Raw genomic sequence first — 19,306 nt, 5'->3', positions numbered from 1 at the left:
CATTGTGACTGTCGGCTCGACTCATGATTGAATTAAAGGCAATTTCAGTGCAACAGCCCTACACCACCTTTTTCCCAGGCAAATTGGTACTGGAGGGGCCGCTTTACCTAAAGTTGTGACTCCCCGCCATGTTGGGTAGTCCATCACCCTGCCAGTGTTCTGTGCCACCCCCCCTTCCCTTCCCGAAAGAGGAGTAGAGACTTGATTTGTTGGACCCCTCAAAAGAGCATTTGAGCTTTTACATAGATCGTATCGGGGGGTCATTAACAGGTTCATCATCTTTCTGTGGGGTTTTCTAGAGCAAAGAAACCAAAGCCGTGCAGATAATCCTCTGCTTTTAGACCTGCTATGCAATTGCCAAGAAGCGGCCCCATACGGTCTGAGAGCCCATTCGATGGGAGCTAGGGCTGCTATCGCTGCATTGGCCCATTGTTCTTGATATTTGCTAAGCTGATATATGGGCATTAGTGCATATGTTTATGAAGCACTACTCCCTTGAATGCCAGTTAAGGCGGGAAGGACCTGTCCTCTCGGTTTTGCAAGAACGTTTGAGTTGACTCCACTCCACACACCCTCAACCTTGGGGGTACTGTTTTGGTATCTATTGTAAGGTGAGGAATCAACAGTTAGAGTATCCATCAGGAAGAGCACTACCGAAAGTAACTAACTTCTTCTGATGATACTTCTAACAACTATTCTTTACTAATGTCCCACCTCCCTCTTCTGTGGAGTGGCCTCTAAAAAGGTCACAAGTTGCATATTGTAAGCAGCATATTGTAAGCAGCATATTGTAAGCAGCATATTGTAAGCAATAATTGTTCACCCTCCACATCTGAGGTTGTGGAATAAGAAAGACAAGAAACTCCTGTCCGCACAAAGGGGCGGCACGTATATACTAAGCCATCTAGCGACATGCAGGAGCATTACTATGTCGAACCTCTGGTGTCTGGGTAATAATCTAACATGAAGAATCGTTGGTTAGAGTATCCACCAGAAAGTTTGTTACTGAAGGTGAGTACCTTGTTCAACTGGATTGTCCCTCCCTTACCTTCTGACTGTAGGATGCTCTAATCCCCCTTTCTAGCACTACAAGGATCAGGAGGCAGCTGACCTTGAAACTCCAGCATACTTCCAACTGTACATGCTGGCTGGAGATTACTCCGGTTCTCCAATCTTTACAATTCTCCAGTATTGGGGTGTCTTTCATAGATTCACATGCTTTAATATTCCCCGTCGTCGAAGTGGGAGTCCCACGGTACATAATATAGCAATATAGTAATAACATAAGCCTAATAGGCATAAAAGAAAGAAAAAACATAGTTTTCATAGATAGACAACTTGTCACCTCTATAACATATCACTGTCGTTATGTTCTAGGCCAAATCCAGCCAATCAGGTGTCTGCACCCTCTAGAACCCTCTCCCCAGAGACTCAGGCTCTCAGATTTTCTACCGCACGTCGTGTGAAGGGAGTCTCCCTGAGCTTGCTCAGTTTTTCTCCTTCTCATATTTCACAGAAGATTGAATGATGTCTACAACCAAGAAATCCCTCTTCAGACCTTGTGGGAGTTGTGGTAAACTGAGGCTTCATTCTGAAGATCCTCACAAAAAATGTATTTGTTTATATCCTGAACATCAGGTAAAGGATTGCAAAATTTGTAGAACCTTCTCACAGAAAACTTTGAAGGATAGAGAAGGGCGTCTCCTTCAGTGGCTGCAGAAGTTGAAGACTTCAGAAAATCCTGTTTCAGATGTGGAGTGTGTCTTCCATCCAAACTGCTCCCTCTTTGAAAAGGTCCTGTGACTCTCAAAAAGTTTCTCCTGGAACTAAGGTGGTGAAGAAACATCATGGAGAAAAGATTTCTACCCAACCTTCTACTTCAAGAGGGGTGATTTCCCCCCCTATGAGTCTCTCTGTATCCTTGACGCCCCCGAGATCTGATTCTCAGGCGTCTAAGACTCCGTCTGCGCAGTTTTTACCTCAGAAACTGCCTCTCTCGTCGACGAGCTCTTCAACGCTTCCTCCGTCGACGAGAGCTGCCGTCGTCGCATCTAAATCGACGACCTCGGCATCCGTCTATGAAGCCAACGATTATCATGCCGTCGGCGTCTTCACCGTCGACGCTGGTATCAGTTAAGGTGAGACCCATTTCATCGATGCTACCCTTTACATCGTCGTCGACAGCTATCAAGCATAAGAAGAAGCAGACGTCGTCGACGGGTGCTTCGTCGTCGACGGGTGCTTCGTCGTCGACGGGTGCTTCTTCTTCGGCGGTGACTTCGTCGTCGGCGGTGACTTCGTCGTCGGCAAAAGTTCAACGGCGAATTTCAGCACCAGCAACGATGGCTACGACTCCAACTCTGGATTTGCTACCATTAGAGACTTCAAACTCTCTGCCTCAACGCCGGCGCTCGTCTCTGGATACCCTGATATCACTTAAAACACCCGTGCAGCCTCCTGAAGTGCTGTTTTCATCTGACAATGAGGAATACGAGGATGACGGATTTCGGGCTGCTCTCAGTCCTTCAGAACTTTTAATTAAATGTCAGGACTCAGATGATGATGAGGAGGACTTGCAACAAGATGATTTCTCATCTTATGACACGCATCCAGTTCAGCAACCTCCTATGGCACAATTGCCTTTAAGTCTGATTTCCAACTTACAGTACACGCTGGATGATTATAATCGCCGTTTTCCACGGTCTGGGCATACCACTCCAACGCCGCAGACACCTCAACAACCTGTTTTTCCTAGGGAAACGGTAACCACGCCTACATCAGTGATCAGAGAACAATCTCTTGGGGTTCCTCCAATCACACTTGAAGATATCGTCGAGGAACAAGATGATGACGCTGACAAAGAGGAAGGTGAGCTGGATGATGCTTCCCTCCTTTCTGACTGGGACAACTATCAGATTCAAACACCTTCTCCCGCTGATCCAGCTCCTTTGGATTCTACCCCAGTTGACATTGGTGGTTTTCATTTGCTCATTGAAAGAGCAGCTACAAGATTTCACCTCCCTATGACAACCAGAGAGGAGGATTGTTTCTTATGACTTTAAGGACCAACCTCAAAAGCAGGTCCGCTGCATTCCAATCATTGATTTTATATGGCAAGAGGGCCTTAAATTGATGCAAACTCCTAATTCGATTCCAGCCATCCTTCGTAGGATAGACAAAAAATACAAGGCTCCTCCAAATTCTGCCTGTTTAATTTCGCAAACAAAGCCTGATTCCATTATTACTCAGGCAGCCCAACGCCGATCTAGAAACCCATCATCTCCTTTGTCGGCACCTCCTGATCGCGGAGGTCGACGGCTGGATGGTATAGGGAAAACAATTTCCACTATGGCGGCAGCTACTGTACGAGCGGCCAATTCTTTGGCGATCTTAGGCCGCTACGATCGCCAAATGTGGTCAGACATTTCATCTCTGATTAATCTTATTCCTGAATCATCCAGATCAGAGGCTTTGAAGATTCTCCAAGAGGGAGAAAGAATTTCTTCGGAGATTATAGATTGCGCCATTGTTGTGTCTTCTTTGGGCTTCCGTCTTTTGGCAGGTGCTGCAGTCCTCCGGCGTCGGGGCTGGTTACGGGCTACGTCCTTTCGTCAAGAGGTGTGTTGGACTTGGCCCTTCTGGCAGGTTCACCCCCAAAACTTTTTGCTTTTTATTGGTGACCTGGTGTAGTGATTTTTGGTTTCTGCGCACTTTCCCTGTGTCCCAGAGTAAAGTGCGTGTGCATTCTGAGTGCATGTGGTGAGATAGGCCTGCCCTCCCATAGGAATGCATGGGGAATGTATGTATCCCTGGTAGTTCCTGATGCGTTGGGTGTGCAGGCTCGAGTTTGGTATGTGCAGGCTCGTGTGATTGAATGCTGCGCGATGACGTGTGCGGCGTGCATGTACCTAGTGTGGAAGTGCCACTTCTAGAAGTGGGCACTTCTGTGTGCAGTGTGTCTGGCGTGTGATTGGCTGGAGCTGGCTGGTGAGCCTGGCTCCAGGAGTCTGGTTGGGTCTGCCCCAGTGGTGAGTGTGAGATTAGCATGCTGATGGCTGGGGAGGAGTGCACCTTGGACCTGAATAGGGCAGGGCTTTCCCCACACAATGCTGGCTCCGCCCCCTGTGGTGCGACTGACGACCCTAGCCCTGCCAGTGAATAGAGTGAGGGGCTGAGCACATCAAGGGTGCTCCCCAACCAGCTGCGACTGGTTTTCCCCCTCACCCAGAACCAAGAACAAAGGGTTTTTACTGTATAAAAATGGGGCTGTGTCCCCACAGATGGGGTTCTCTTGCTGATCCAACTTGAGGGGGGGCCTGCTGCTGCAGGGCGCCAGGAGAGACCGCCACTGGGGACTGCCTCCCTGCTGGAGGGCCCTGTGAGCTGGCCCCTGGGCCCAGTCTTTGCCCCCCTGCTTTTGAAGACTTTTTTTTTTTTTTTTTGGTTGCTGGACTTTAGCTTGCAGCGCCGGGCAGCGCTTTGATTTGCTGTATAGCGCTAGGAGCGCTTTATTTGATGCCCTGGCGCTTCTAGCGCGCTCCTGTGTCGCCTCGTCGCAAACGAGGGAATCCCCGGCGTAGGGATTCCCCCCCCCTCGTGTGCCGGATCGAGCGGGAGCCCACCCCGCATTGTGGTTAGTTGGCGGGTGCCCACCCCGCTTATGTGTGGTGGTTGCGAGGGAGCCTACCCCTCTCACGAGCCGAGAATCACCGCCGCGGCCGGGGAAGCCCAGGAAGTCAGGCAGCGCTGACGGAGACGTGGGCGGGGCCTTAGGCCGGAAGGAGAGGCGGAGGAAGTGACCGGGGCTCCCGTGAGCTGAGGGAGCCCCGCGCGGTTGCCGGCTGTTCAGGGAAGTGAGGATCCAGGCGGGAGCCCACCCCGCGCTGGACCGCGAGGAGAAGTGTGGCCGGAGCTGGTGCGGAGGGGGCGCGAGGCACATTGTCGGTGCCTGCCCCTTCGCGTTGCAAAGAAGCCTCGGAGTCCTCCCGTCCGCCGAGAGCAGAGTCGACGCGGGAGCCCCCGGAGAGCAGCCCGGTGAGTGCAGAAGGGCTGGGCGACTCCGCATGTGTTGAGGGTGCGGGGGCAGTGCTCACGAGTCCCGTGAGGCTCCAACGAAGAGGGGCTGTACGTGTTAGAGCCTGTGAGGCTCCAACGGGGCGCATTTTTGTCCAACGTTGGGGACATAGTGGTTTCCAGAGCCCCGCAAGGCTCCCAGGTAGAAGGGGGCATTTCTTTAGTGTTTGTGTAGAGCGCGAGGTCGCTCCAACTGCGCGGGGGCATTTTGCGTGGCTAGAGCCCAGGAGAGGCTCCACGAGAGCGGCAGATTTGTTTTGAAGGGCACAGTGGTGCCCACGCTCTTTCCTTCAGCTGCCCAGCACTTAGTGGGCAGCTGCAACGTTTAGGTTGGGGTCTTTACGCTTTGGGCTTGCGCAGCCTTACTGGATAGGGCGTCTTAGCCCTGACAAGGCCAGTTGGCCTAGGGACTGCCACAGGTGGTGGCTCATGTGAGTTTCTCGCTATGGTTTCTAACCTGCACCTCTGAATGTATTTTTATGCGTCATATGCCTTGTTCTACACCACTGAATGTTTTTATGCATCATGTGTTTTCCTTCCCTACACCTCTGAATGTGATGCATCATGTGTAACGTTCTATTACCCCTACAGGTATTGTGATACTTAGGTGGTTGTTTGTTTTTCTCCTAGTACAGGTGGTGCTAGTGAGGTCCTAGTTCCCTGCGTGACATTCTCCTAAGGTGGTTAGGGTTGCCTAGGTGGTACTTACCTGATACCAGTAGTTACTGGTAGGGTGCTACATGTGTTATTTTGTGCTACAGTAATTTTATATCCTATGTTCTAAGTGCTAATTTCTACAAAGTGCTAATTCCTGACAGTGGTCCATGTGGCCCTGTCCCCTGTACATATAATCCCTTGTAAACTCTGCCCGTGCCTGTTGGCACATTGTAAAGTGTGTGTTTTTATCTAATGTGTTTTGGTAATACAAAGGCTATTTTTATATAATACCTTGTGTGGAGTTTCCTTTGTGGTGGGCCTTGGGTGTTGTTGCTGGGTGCGCGCGCAAACGCTTTACACATCGCCTCCGGGATAAGCCTGACTGCTCGTGCCAAGCTACCAAGGGGGTGAGCAGGGGTTATCTTTGGCGTGTAACTCCCCAGCCCTGACTAGAGTGGTGGTTTCTGCCTGGCTTTGGCGCAAGCCCTAGCCAACCAGAAATCCCATTTCTAACAAGGTGCAAACAAAAATCCTGGACATGCCTTACGACGGCGAGTCCCTTTTTGGCCAGCATATAGATGATGCCCTTCAGGCAATTAAGAAGGACACTGACACAGCTCGTGCTTTAGGGTCTTTGCAATTCAAAAAACAACCTTTTCGAGGCGCAAGAGGTCGTGGTTCCTCTTCTTCCTTTCGAGGCAATTCAAACCAATACAGGCAAGGACAGAGCCACTATTCCTCTCAAAACCAGCAATCTTATCGGCAGCAAAATTCTTCCAATTACAGGCAGTACCGAGGCAAATCCTCAAACAATGACTCACATTACCCTCAGTCACGGACTCCTCCAAAACTTGGAGGTCGAATCTCCCGCTTCTACTCCAAATGGTCACAAATAACCACCGATCAATGGGTTCTCGATATTGTGCGCAGGGGACATGCTATGGAATTTATAAAGATTCCTCCAAATACTCCACCAAGAGGTCCCCCGCCTGCACACTTGAAAGAGCTTCTGAATCAGCTAAACATTCTATTGAGAAAGGGCGCGATCGAAGTGGTACCAAAACTACAGAAGGTCAGGGGGTTCTATTCAAGGTTCTTCCTTATACAAAAAAAGTCGGGAGAATGGCGTCCCATTTTGGATCTACGAGCCCTGAACACATATATAAAGACACAAACTTTTTGTATGTTGTCCCTACAAGAGGTACTTCCTTTTCTCTCTCAAGGAGAATTCATGACAACTCTAGATCTGCAAGACTCTTATTTTCATCTTCCCATATTGTCAAGACACAGAAAATTCCTCCGATTCAGGGTGGCCGGACGAGATTTTCAATTCAAGGTCCTGCCATTCGGCCTTCGTTCTGCTCCCCGAGTGTTCACAAAAGTCCTTGCACCGGTGGCAGCTTACCTTCGTCTTCAGGGAGTACACATCTTTCCCTACTTAGACGACTGCCTTCTGAAGGCGAAGTCTTTCGACCTAGCGTCCAAGCAAACTCTGTTATGCAGATCCCTGTTCCAATCTCTGGGCCTCACACTGAACTTAGAAAAATCTCAGTTGCGCCCGGCTCAAAACACTGTTCTTGGGAGCCATTCTGGATGCCAGTCTAGGGAAAGCTTTTGTGTCGCACGAACGGCGACCACGTCTTCGCGATCTAGCGTCCTCTATCCACCTAAAAGAGTTCGTTTCTGTCCGACAGTTGAAATCTTTCCTAGGGATGCTGTTGTTATGCATTCCTTTAGTCCCTCACTGCCGCCTGAAGATGAGACCTGTCCAGGAAGAACTGGACAAGCAATGGGCTCAGGTCTCAGGCACTTTCAACGACCTAGTCAGTCACCCTTCGCCTAAAAAGGGCTCTTTTTATGGTGGACTCACGAAGAACACGTCTCCGCGGGGCGTCCTTTTCTGGCGGACACTCCACAATTCACCCTCACCACCGACGCATCTCTCGAGGGTTGGGGCGCCCACTTGCAGGGACTAACTGTGAAAGGCAAGTGGTCGGTTGATCAAAAGACAAGACACATCAACCTGTTAGAATTACTGGCCATTTTTCTGGCTCTCAAAGCTTTCCAAACCATCATTCATGGAAGCACGGTGTTGATCCGGACGGACAACACAACGTGCATGCACTATATCAACAAGCAAGGAGGCACGAGGTCAGTTCTGTTGTCCATTCAGGCTCAAAAAATCTGGGATTGGGCGATTCAACATCACATCGCCCTCACAGCAGTGCATGTTCCGGGAGCGTCCAACATTCTTGCGGATTCCCTAAGCAGATCCTCCACGACCAATCACGAATGGGAATTGCACCAACCCATTCTGGATCATATATTCCAACTATGGGGTTCCCCAAATCTGGATCTTTTCGCAACTTATCTGAACTGAAAATGCCAGTTCTACGCAAGTTGGCTTCCCCAACCAAAGTCGTGCGGGAATGCCTTTTTGATGAACTGGTCCAAAATTTATGCTTACACCTTTCCACCGATACCTCTAGTCCCCAAGGTTCTACGGAAAATGAGGAGAGAACCCTGTCGGCTCATCCTTGTAGCCCCCCGATGGCCTCGACAAATATGGTTCACGGAACTGCTGCTCCTGTCTCAGTGCGAACCGATCATGCTTCGTCCTCTTCCGAATCTTTTGACTATGGAACACGGTCAAATTTGTCATCCCGATCCTGCATCTCTACACTTGGCGGCTTGGAACCTGAGTAGTTTGAATTTGTGAATTTGGACATCCCTTTGGACTGCAGAGAAGTCTTAGCAAAAGCTAGAGCTCCTTCTACTGTGAAAACATAAACTCAAATGGAAACGATTTTGTTCATGGTGCAGTGATGCCAATATTCATCCAATGCATTCCAAGCCGGAACAACTTTTACCTTTCTTTTTGCACCTAGCAAAATCAGGTCTTTCATACGCTACCCTTAAAGTCTTTTTAGCAGCAGTCTCACGATTCCGACAAGATGGCTCTAACTCCCTTTACTCGTCAAGAGTAATGCAACAATTCTTCAAAGGGCTTTTCCGAATGTTTCCTCCGATACGTCGGCCTCCTCCTCCTTGGCATCTCAACGTGGTATTGGCGCAGCTCATGAGATCGCCATTCGAGCCAATCCATAAGGTCAGCCTCAAATGTGTCACGTGGAAGTCTTCTCTCCTCCTGGCTCTTACATCCTCACGCCGGGTCAGTGACTTGCAAGCATTTACCATTAACCCACCTTTTCTTCAGTTTACTAAGGATTCTGTCCTGCTTCGCACCAATCCGGCCTTTATCCCTAAGGTTCCATCTGATTTCAACCTCAATGAGCCGGTTGTTTTAAAAACATTTTTTCCAAATCCTCAAACTTTTGCAGAAAAGTCACTTCATTCTTTGGATGTCAAACGATGCCTCAAATTTTATCTTCAGAGAACTGCTGCTATTCGTAAAAATGACCAACTCTTTGTTGCCTACGGACGGATGCTACGAGGTCATCCTGTCACCGAACAATCTATAGCACGTTGGATATCTTCTACTATTGCCTTTTGTCATCAACAAGCAGGGAAACCTCTCGCTGCTACTGTTAAAGCGCACTCCACCAGGAAGGTTTCTTCTACTGCTTTTTTTGCTGGAGTCCCTCTTCAATCCATCTGTAGAGCGGCGACATGGTCCAGCAGACACACCTTTACGAGACACTACTGTCTGGATGCTGTAGATAACACGGATACAGCAGTGGGACAAGCAGTCCTTCGTAATCTTTTTAAATAAGGTGAGCCTCTGATGCTTCCCTCCTCCTGTATACAAGGTACTTTTATTTTTGCAGCGTGAATCTTTCTGGATTCACTATGCTGTGCATTATTCCGCGATCTTGTGGTTGGGTCCGGATTCGTAGTCTTTTCTTTGTTTTTTTTTTTTTTTTTTTTGTAGCCCAGGTGGGCGTCGACGTCCACCATTTGGTGCACCTCCCGTGACGTCGTCGTGCTTCCTGCGGAAGTCCCACCTTTGGGGCGCCATCTTCAGATTCTTTTTTCCGCCGTTGGGTCTGGATCGTCATCGGGAAGCTCCAGAAGTTCACTCTGAGGAAGAAGGAAGAAAAGCGAGTTTCATCGATAGAATCAAGAGAAGACATCAGGAAAGAACAGATTTCGACAGGAACGCGAAGAAAGAAGACCAGCGAGCCTTTTTCTTCGACAACCTTGGAGAATGCACGCTCAGAGACCCTGAGCGAAATGGACAAGACGCCATTCAAGTTCTGCCCAAACTGCCACCACAAGTTCGCGCAGAAAGACCTGCATCCGGTCTGCAACCTCTGCCTACCGGTGGATCATCAGAGTATCGACTGCAACGCCTGCTCAGTCTTCGCGCCGAAGACACTCAGGGTGAGAGAGAGGCAGAGGAGAGCCAACGCCAACATGGAGGGCCAAGGAAAACCCCCGACACTCTACGCGCTGGGCCTCGACACGGACGACGAGGACAACGTCGCCGAGGCAGCCGAAAACTTCACGGTCGTAGAGACCGACAAGAAGAAAGAAGACGAGGTAAGAGAATCGTCGAGCGCAAATCAAAAAACACCTCAAACACGAGGGTGACTCGAGAAAAACTGAGTCAAGGTCCACGAAGGGAGCCCCGGCGCCGAAAACTTCGACGTCCAAAGGGGGAACTTCGGACAAAAGGCCCAGCGGATCCTTACAAAAGGACTCCCTGGCGCAGAAAGACGCCAAAAGGCAAGGGTCGTCGAAATCATCCCATGAAACGGGCCGATCGACGCAGAAAGAGCGTTCGACGTCGACGCAAGTTTCATCGAAAAGGCCCGCGGTCGACGCCGAAAGTATCTCCGAAATGGAGAAAAAGAAGAGGCGGCTCGAGGCCGAAATGGAGAACATCCTTCAAAGGAAGAAGGAGTTCGACGCCAGGATGAAGGAATTCAAGATTCCAACGGTTTCAGCGGCGGACGTCGTCGAAGTCGAGGAGGAGTTCGACGCCGAAGGGCTGACAAGGGACCTCGAAGAGGAAGAGGAGCCCTATTATGAGGAAGAAGCCGAGGAAGAAGACCAACAATCGTTCTTCGAATCGGCGACATCTACCGGCAACGACGTCGAATGGCAAGATCTCGACACCGAAAACCCGGAGGAGGCCGTGGACACGTACCCCTCGAGGCCTTCGCCACCAGACGACATCGGGGTGTACAATATGGTGGTGAAGAGCGCAGCAATGGCCTTCGGCGTCAAGCTCGACGAGGAGAGGCCGAAAGCAGATTTTCTCGTCGAAACACTGCTCCCCATCCAGACTAGGAGCCAGTTCCTCCCCATGCTACAAAGCGTGATGAACCAGGGGAGAGAAGCCTTCAAGGAGCCTGCCACCTGTCGGTCGATCACGCCCAGGACAGAGAAAAAGTATAAACACTCCTCCTTGGACCCACCTTACATCAAGGGTAGCGTCACCGCAGACTCCATCATTGCCTCCACGGCCAGGAGAAGGGCCAACGTGCCAGCAACCTCGGGCCCACCTCCAGATAAAGAGAGCAGGAGAATCGACCTCACAGGCAGAAAGGTCGAGAGGAACGCCGCAATGCACTGGCGCATGGCGAATTCAAATGCACTCCTAAATAGACACCAGTACCAACACTGGGATGAAATGGGGGAGCTAGTAAAGCACCTCCCCGAAGAATACCGCCAGAGAGCCTCTCACCTGGTAGATGAAGGCAAGAACATCGCCAACTCCTGTATAAAGACGGCGTTGGATGGGGCAGAGACTTCAGCAAGACTCATGGCCATAGGGGTCACAGAAAGGAGGCATGCATGGCTAAGAATCTCGGGATTCAAACCGGAAGTGCAGAACAACATCCTGGGCACTCCCTTCAACGGAGAGACACTGTTCGGAGCAACGGTGGACGAGAAGCTCACCCAGCTCAAGAAGGAGAACGAGACAGCGAGGTCCATGGGGGCCCTGCAGCTGAGGGGAATGAGACGAGGAAATCCCTCGAGGAGACCCTACGGTAGGGGTGGAAGCCAACAGGGGACGTCGCACCAGGCGTTCCAACAAGGTCAGCAGGGCGAAGGTCACGGACAAAGTCAGCAGAAGCAAAGCTGGCAATATCAACCTCGGGGCCAGTCCTTTCGAGGGAGAGGGAACGGACGTGGCCAAAGGAGGAGAGGGGGCGATCAGCCCTCCTCGAAGTGACTCAGCACGCAAGAAGACGCCCACCCTCGTCAGGCCCCCAAGGGTGAGGCGCAAAAAGGTGTCATCAGGGGGAAGAGAAGATCCAAGAGCCTACGAGCATACGTCACCGGTAGGCGGAAGGCTGAGGTTCTACCTTCAGGAGTGGCGGCGCATAACCACAGACAAGTGGATACGGAACATCGTGCAGTACGGATACTGCGTAGACTTGGAGAAAAGACCTCCAAACAGAAAGCCGAAGGAAAGACAGAGATCGGCCCAAGAACTGGCAATACTCAGAGAAGAAACAAGGAAACTCCTGCAAAAGGGAGCCATAGAGACAGTGCCGTTCAGGGAACGCAACAAAGGGGTCTACTCAAACTACTTCGTGGTTCCGAAGGTAGACGGAGACCTCAGACCCATACTGGACCTCCGGTACCTAAACAAGTTCGTCAAAACACAAAGGTTCAAAATGACTTCACTGCAGGAGGTACTGCCACAGATAAGAGAAGGGGACTTCATGGTCACCGTGGACCTCAAGGATGCCTACCTTCACATCCCAATAAACAGAAGGCACAAGGGCCTTCTAAGATTCAACATCGAACAGGAACACTACCAGTTCACAACCCTGGCCTTCGGATTAAAATCAGCGCCAAGGGTCTTTACAAAATGCCTGTCGGCGGTAGCGGCACACCTACGAAAGCAGGGCATACACGTATACCCCTACTTGGACGACTGGCTGGTCAAGGCAAACTCACGCGAGAAGTGCGAGAGGCACGCAAAACGCGTAACGGACACCCTCACAAATCTGGGATTTTCCATCCACTGGGGAAAATCATCGCTGGAACCGGAGCAGGTAAAGATTTTCCTGGGGGCACAGATCAACTCCCTCAACAGTACAGTAGTGCCCAGCGACAGGAGGACAGATGCCCTACTGAAGGAGACGCAGCTCTACCAGAAGGGGCGAGCTCTGACAGTGAGGGCGGTGAGCAAGATGATGGGGATGATGGCGTCCTGTATCCAGCTGGTGCCGAATGTACGCCTGCACATGAGACCATTCCAGGAATGGCTGCAACAGCAATGGTCACAAGCAAACGGAAGTTGGGAGGATCTAGTGGTTGTTACGCACGCAGTGCAGGAGGAGATAACTTGGTGGAACAGAGACAACATAACAACAGGGAGAAGCCTGACACCACCAAGCCCAACAGTGACCATTACCACGGACGCATCGCAGATGGGATGGGGAGCGCACATGGACAACCTCAGAGTGAGGGGTCTATGGGCTCCGGCAGACGCGGTCCGCCACATCAACTACCTCGAGTTGAAAACAATACTGCTAGCCCTGAAGGCATTCCAGAGACACCTGTGCGGGCAGAGGGTGTTGGTGCAGACAGACAACACCACGGCGATGTTCTACATCAACAAACAAGGGGGGACACAGTCGTTTCCCCTCTCATCCCTAGCTCAGGAGATTTGGAGATGGGCCATTCCTCTCAGGATAGATCTACGGGCAATTCACCTACCGGGGAAGGACAATGTGGAGGCAGACTGGCTGAGCAGGCAGACCTCAGCATCGCACGAGTGGGAGCTCAATGGCCAGGAAACGGAGAAACTCTTCCGGAGATGGGGGACTCCCACAATAGACCTTTTTGCAACACGCCACAATGCAAAATGCCAAAGCTTCGCGTCCAGGCAACCAGATCAGCAATCCAAGGGAAATGCCCTATGGATAAGCTGGTCGAGGACATTTGCCTACGCCTTTCCACCGATACCCCTGTTGCACAGAGTGCTCGACAAGTGCAGAACCAGCAACATGACTCTGATCCTGGTGGCCCCACAGTGGGCGAGGCAGACATGGTTCTCACAGATTCAAGAAATGGCGCAAGGCAATCCGTACAGGTTCGAGCGAAGAAAAGACCTGCTCTCAATGCAAAACGGGGAGGTCCTGCACCCAGAGCCAGAGACCCTCAACCTAGCAGCATGGCTCCTGAAGACCTAGAGTTCGCACACCTAAGGTTACCTCAGAGCACTATGCGAGTGCTACGGGAGGCAAGGAAACCTACTACAAGAAAGTGCTACAGCGCAAAGTGGAAGAGATTCACGGTGTGGTGCAGGAAGAAGGGCCTGCACAACAGAATGACAAGAGACTCAACGGTGCTGAGGTACCTCACACACCTTCTAAAGAGTAACCTCTGCTCGAGCTCCCTAAGGGTGCACCTAGCAGCGATCGTTGCCTACACCAGAGGTGAGAAGGGTGGAAGTTTCTTCAGCTCGCAGGTGGTGAAGAGATTCATGGAGGGAGCCAAAAGAATGGCACCCCCGAAAAGGTTGCCGCCGCCGGCATGGAATTTAAACGTGGTTCTGACGGAGCTCATGAAGGCGCCGTTTGAACCCATTCACAAGGCCAATCTACAAATGTTGACGATGAAGACTGCCTTTCTAGTGGCCATAACCTCACTACGCAGAGTGAGCGAGCTTCAAGCACTAACGCTACAGGAGCCCTACATTCAAATTCACAAGGACAGGGTAGTCCTGAGGACGGACCCACACTTCATGCCCAAGGTAGTGTCGGCGTTTCACATGAATCAGAGTATACAGATACCGAGTTTCTTCCAAAACCCGACTACAAATGCAGAAAAGGCCCTGCACACCCTCGATGCCAGAAGAGCGGTGATGCACTACATTGAAAGAACCAAAGAACTCAGGAAGTCGAAGCAGCTGTTTGTGTCCTTTGCTACTAGCTTCATGGGTAGACCAGTGACCAAGGGCACCATCGCTAGGTGGATTGCCCTCACTATCCAATTCTGTCACAAACAGGCTGGACAGGAGCTAACGGAGGGGCCACAAGCTCACTCCACAAGGAAGAAGGGGGCCACAGTTGCCTTCCTGGCAAACACGCCCATCCAAGACATTTGTCTCGCAGCAACTTGGGCATCTGTGCACACGTTCACAAAGCACTACTGCGTGGACATTCAAATGAATAAGGAAGCACAGGTCGGACAGAAGGTGCTACAACACATTTTCAACGACCAGCGATCATCTTCCACCCAGCCACCACAAAAATAGGAAAACCGCTACAAAATCTATGCACAGCATAGTGAATCCAGAAAGATTCACGCTGCAAAACGAAAAGTTTCTTACCTGTCGGTGTAGTTTTGCAGCTTGAAGATCTTTCTGGATTCACTAGCGAACCCACCCACCTCCGCCAGGAAGATGAGGCTGGAGGAAGAGGGGGTGAAATGGATAGGATCAAAAAAGTGGATACGTACAGAAATATGGACAAAAGGATTAATCGCCTAGGGTTAAAAAAAAAAAAAAAAAACAGGGAAAAAAGAACCCGAAGATGGCGCCCCAAAGGTGGGACTTCCGCAGGAAGCACGACGACGTCACGGGAGGTGCACCAAATGGTGGACGTCGACGCCCACCTGGGCTACAAAAAAAAAAAAAAAAAACAAAGAAAAGACTACGAATCCGGACCCAACCACAAGATCGCGGAATAATGCACAGCATAGTGAATCCAGAAAGATCTTCAAGCTGCAAAACTACACCGACAGGTAAGAAACTTTTCGTTATTAATTTATGTATATATTTATATATATATGTATAGTTATATGCATATAGTCTTTTGCACTGTATATGCTATTGTTTTGATGCTTATGTACCTTGTATTATTCTGCTTCACTGCTCACTACTCTTATTCAAGCATGTGAATCTATCAAAGACACCCCAATACTGGAGAAAAAAAAAAGTTACTTACCTGTAAACTGTGGTTCTCCTCCAGTATTGGTGTCTTTCATAGATTCACATGCGACCCACCCACCCCCCCTCAGAGGCTCTATTATGTATTTGACTATATGTCACTCTTGTGCTACGAAAATCTGAGAGCCTGAGTCTCTGGGGAGAGGGTTCTAGAGGGTGTGGACACCTGATTGGCTGGATTTGTCCTAGAACATAACGACAGTGATATGTTATAGAGGTGACAAGTTGTCTATCTATGAAAACTCTATGGTTTTTCTTTCTTTTATGCTTATTAGGCTTATGTTATTACTATATTGCTATATTATGTACCGTGGGACTCCCACTTCGACGACGGGGAATATTCAAGCATGTTAATCTATGAAAGACACCAATACTGGAGAAGCACAGTTTACAGGTAAGTAACTTTTGTTCTGATCTTCCTAGCACTTTAATTTCAGTGATGGCTTTATTTCCAGACATGGTCAGCACTTAGTCTTAAACAGGTAAGACATGATTGGGCCAGTGCCTCCTACGATTGCTTCCTTCAATGGAAATACTAGATAAGGACTGACCATTAACATACAGGCCCTTAAGAAAAGGAATCATGGGACCAACTTAGTGAGTGGTGACTCCTTAGGTCATCTGGCCGTGTGCAAACCAGTCCTACCAGTTGATTCCTAAACTGATAATGGACATAAACCAACTTTGGCTTTATAGATTCTGTCCCTAAATGAATGTTAATGGTGAAGTAGCAGGTCACCAGGACATCACTACCAGGAGCACTAGAGAATTTCCTTGGTGGGGTCGTATTTCTGTGGGAAGTTTGCTTTTTGGGACATTCTTTTTGTGATAACACCTTTTTATTCTGGTTATGGCATCCATTTTAGGCATGGCACTTTTAGTCCAGGATTGGTACCACTGTGTGGTACCCATAGTTGGGTCAGGACCATAGTTAGGTTAAAAGTCCTTGCCTTTATATCCATTACCAACCAGCCCACAAATTACTAAAACTAGAGACTCGAGTGCTTCCAAATATTCATGGACCTACCTAAATCCAGCTTGAGTCTGGGACCATAAATTAATTTATTAAGGCACTTAAAGCATTTGTGGTCATATCTCACCCCAGTACTTTCTGCAAAGTTCAGGTTTATGTGAAAGCAATGCTCATCTATTTTAAATAAAGTACTTTTTTCTTTTTAAGTAAAACACTGACTCGTTATTAGTATTTTTCAAATGTATTTACTGTCCTGCTGAATCTGAGCATCTATCCTCTGCTCTCCACGAGTAAGCCTGGACTTGCTGAGAGTCCAGTGCCCAAAAGAAGTAACTTGGTTATCCGCGATACATCCCAGATAAAACCTCTAATTGTTCATGTCTGCAAAAAAGGTCTCCGAGTAAAGAATGGGAGTTTTCACATGGATAGCTAATGTGTTAAGTACTGTCATTGTTCATGTCTAAATATTGACACACTTGAACTCTGGTATTTGCCCGTATCCTTGGCTTCCACATGCAGTGGTGCAAAAATTGTACCTCTATTGTGATCCTTTTAGTGTGAAGCCATTGTGTTACAGATACTTGTCTTTTGCCAACTCTGTTGCTTTGTGGAAAAACTACATCCGTTTCGAGATACTCTATTTTGTCATTGGAGAGCTGGCCTACTCAAAGCATTTTAAATTATGTTCAGATGGATTTAAGGAGTGTATCTACAATTTAGCTGTTTGATTGTATGATTTTTTGCTTTTATTAATATTTACCTTTCATATTTTATCCAGTATTTTGATATTAAAAAGTAGGACTAACTCACTTTGAAACAAGTTGATCTTTTTAATTTGCTGAGTAGTGTGTGCTCCTAATCACTTATCGTTCACGTTACAAAGTAAACTTGTGAGTGATGGTTAATTTTTCTGTTCCCCAGGGTCAAGTATCTTGGATCGAGCGGTGATCGAGCATAACTTGCTGTCTGCTAGCAAGCTGTATAACAACATAACCTTTGAAGAACTTGGTGCACTATTGGAGATCCCGGCAGCTAAGGTGTTAATTTGTTTCTTACATTTAAGAAATTGGGGCAGTGTGAGGAGGAAGAAATATGAATGAAATATAAGCTAATGCTTCAACTGCAAAATGTAAAGCAGGTGTATCATTCTTGTGACCCTCCAATCCTAATAAAAAGGTAATTCTTTATTATGGAAACCTTATTTTTTTTATAACTGAAGGAAAGTGGACTATTGTGTGGTTGTGAGACATTCACCATTTAATAATGTCATGTCTCTATGAGGTCCAATTAGGTTCTTTAACAGAACCCTTAGTTCAGTCCTGGTTAGCTTTGGCATAGAGCAGTCTGGCTTAGTCAAAGGAACAGGTGTAAAGCATTTAGAAGTATCCAAACAGTCAGTAAGAAAGAAACACAAAGTCCAACAACTACTTATAAAAAAAATTTTTTTTTTGTATCTTTAAATACACACTAAAACAATGAGAATCTGTTGCGGGAAACCAGAGATGTGGATTTTCATTGGTACGTAAATCACTGTAGTTCTCTTTGGAAATACAGTCGTCAGTTCCTGCCTTGTTCAGCAGTCTCAAGGACCTTGGTGCACTTTTCTCCTTTATCGCAGTCCAGCCAGGAAGAGGTGCAGGATGCTGAGGATGCCGAAGATGTTTGATGGGTGTTCCTGGGCCCACCCAGGTATTCATGTGCATCAGGGCTCATCTCTGCCTTCAAGACTTGATCTCCCAAAGTGCAGCAGTGGAGGCAAGTGGCAGTCCAATCGCCACTGTTCCTCTCGTCTCCCAGTTACACCAGTCTCAATACTTGCTTAACGTTAAGCAGGTCCTTTCGGACTTGGGAACATCTCAGGAAGGTCAAGTCTCAGTCGCCCAGCAGACACTTGGGCATCCACCTCAGGAGTACAACTGAGCTGAGTCGAAAATATCTTATTGAGAGTCCTTGAAGGCTACCCCGCTAGATAAGAACCTAGACATGAAAGCACACATCAAATCAATAGCAAAGTGCCCGTTTTCACCTGTACTACCTTAGAAAAGTGAAACCACTCATTACTACGTCAGACCTCAAATTGACAGTTCAATCGTTAGTCATATCAAGGATTGAATATGGTTGTACAACATTAACAGGACTACCTAAGATCTCAACAGCACCACTAAAAGTCTGTCTCAATGCGACCGCAAGACTCATTACAGGTTCAAGAAAATACGACCACATTTCTCCACACTTGAAGGCGTTAAACTGGCTACCATATGAAGAGAGAATTCAGCTTAAACTGGCATGTATTACCCACAAAGCGCTCCACTACAAAACGCCAATGTACTTAGCCCAGAAAATTGAGTTATCCTCTGGAGGCAGACCATCCCTGAGTGCCAAAGACCTGTTGCTGAAACCTACCATTTTTCAGAAGAAGAAAACTTATGACGGAGCATTCTCCGGAGCTGCCCCCAGAATCTGGAACTCACTCTCTCCAAACATAAGAAAGATTCCAAACACGTCAACCTTCAAGAGGGAAGCGAAGATCTTCCTAATGAGTAATTTCCTACCCTAAACAACAAATGATCATCATTAGCATTGTGATCAGATGCTAGGTGCTGCCTTGTCCTCTCAGTTATGGATGCATCCTGCCCAAGAAAGATCACAAAGACACCTTGTTATGTTATATTATGTTAAAAGAAATGTATAGAGCGCACGGTCACCAGAAGGTTTCATGGCGC

The 19,306-nt window shown here is 48.6% G+C and overlaps 1 protein-coding gene across 3 annotated transcripts in view; it reads left to right on the top strand.

The window, feature by feature from the left end:
- The window catches only part of COPS4 (COP9 signalosome subunit 4), a 187,321-nt gene that overhangs the window by 109,974 nt on the left and 58,041 nt on the right, over positions 1-19,306 (top strand). For all 3 annotated transcript variants that reach the window (XM_085641192.1, XM_085641191.1, XM_085641193.1), the window contains exon 8: positions 17,505-17,620. In XM_085641192.1, coding sequence (XP_085497318.1) covers positions 17,505-17,620 — 116 coding nt within the window. The remainder of the gene's footprint in view (positions 1-17,504; positions 17,621-19,306) is intronic.

This window comes from Triturus cristatus, chromosome 2_2 (assembly GCF_964204655.1).
Source record: "Triturus cristatus chromosome 2_2, aTriCri1.1, whole genome shotgun sequence".
NCBI lineage: Eukaryota > Metazoa > Chordata > Amphibia > Caudata > Salamandridae > Triturus > Triturus cristatus.
The sequence above is the reverse complement of the archived record's forward strand: the minus strand, read 5'-3'. Positions and strand labels throughout refer to the sequence as shown.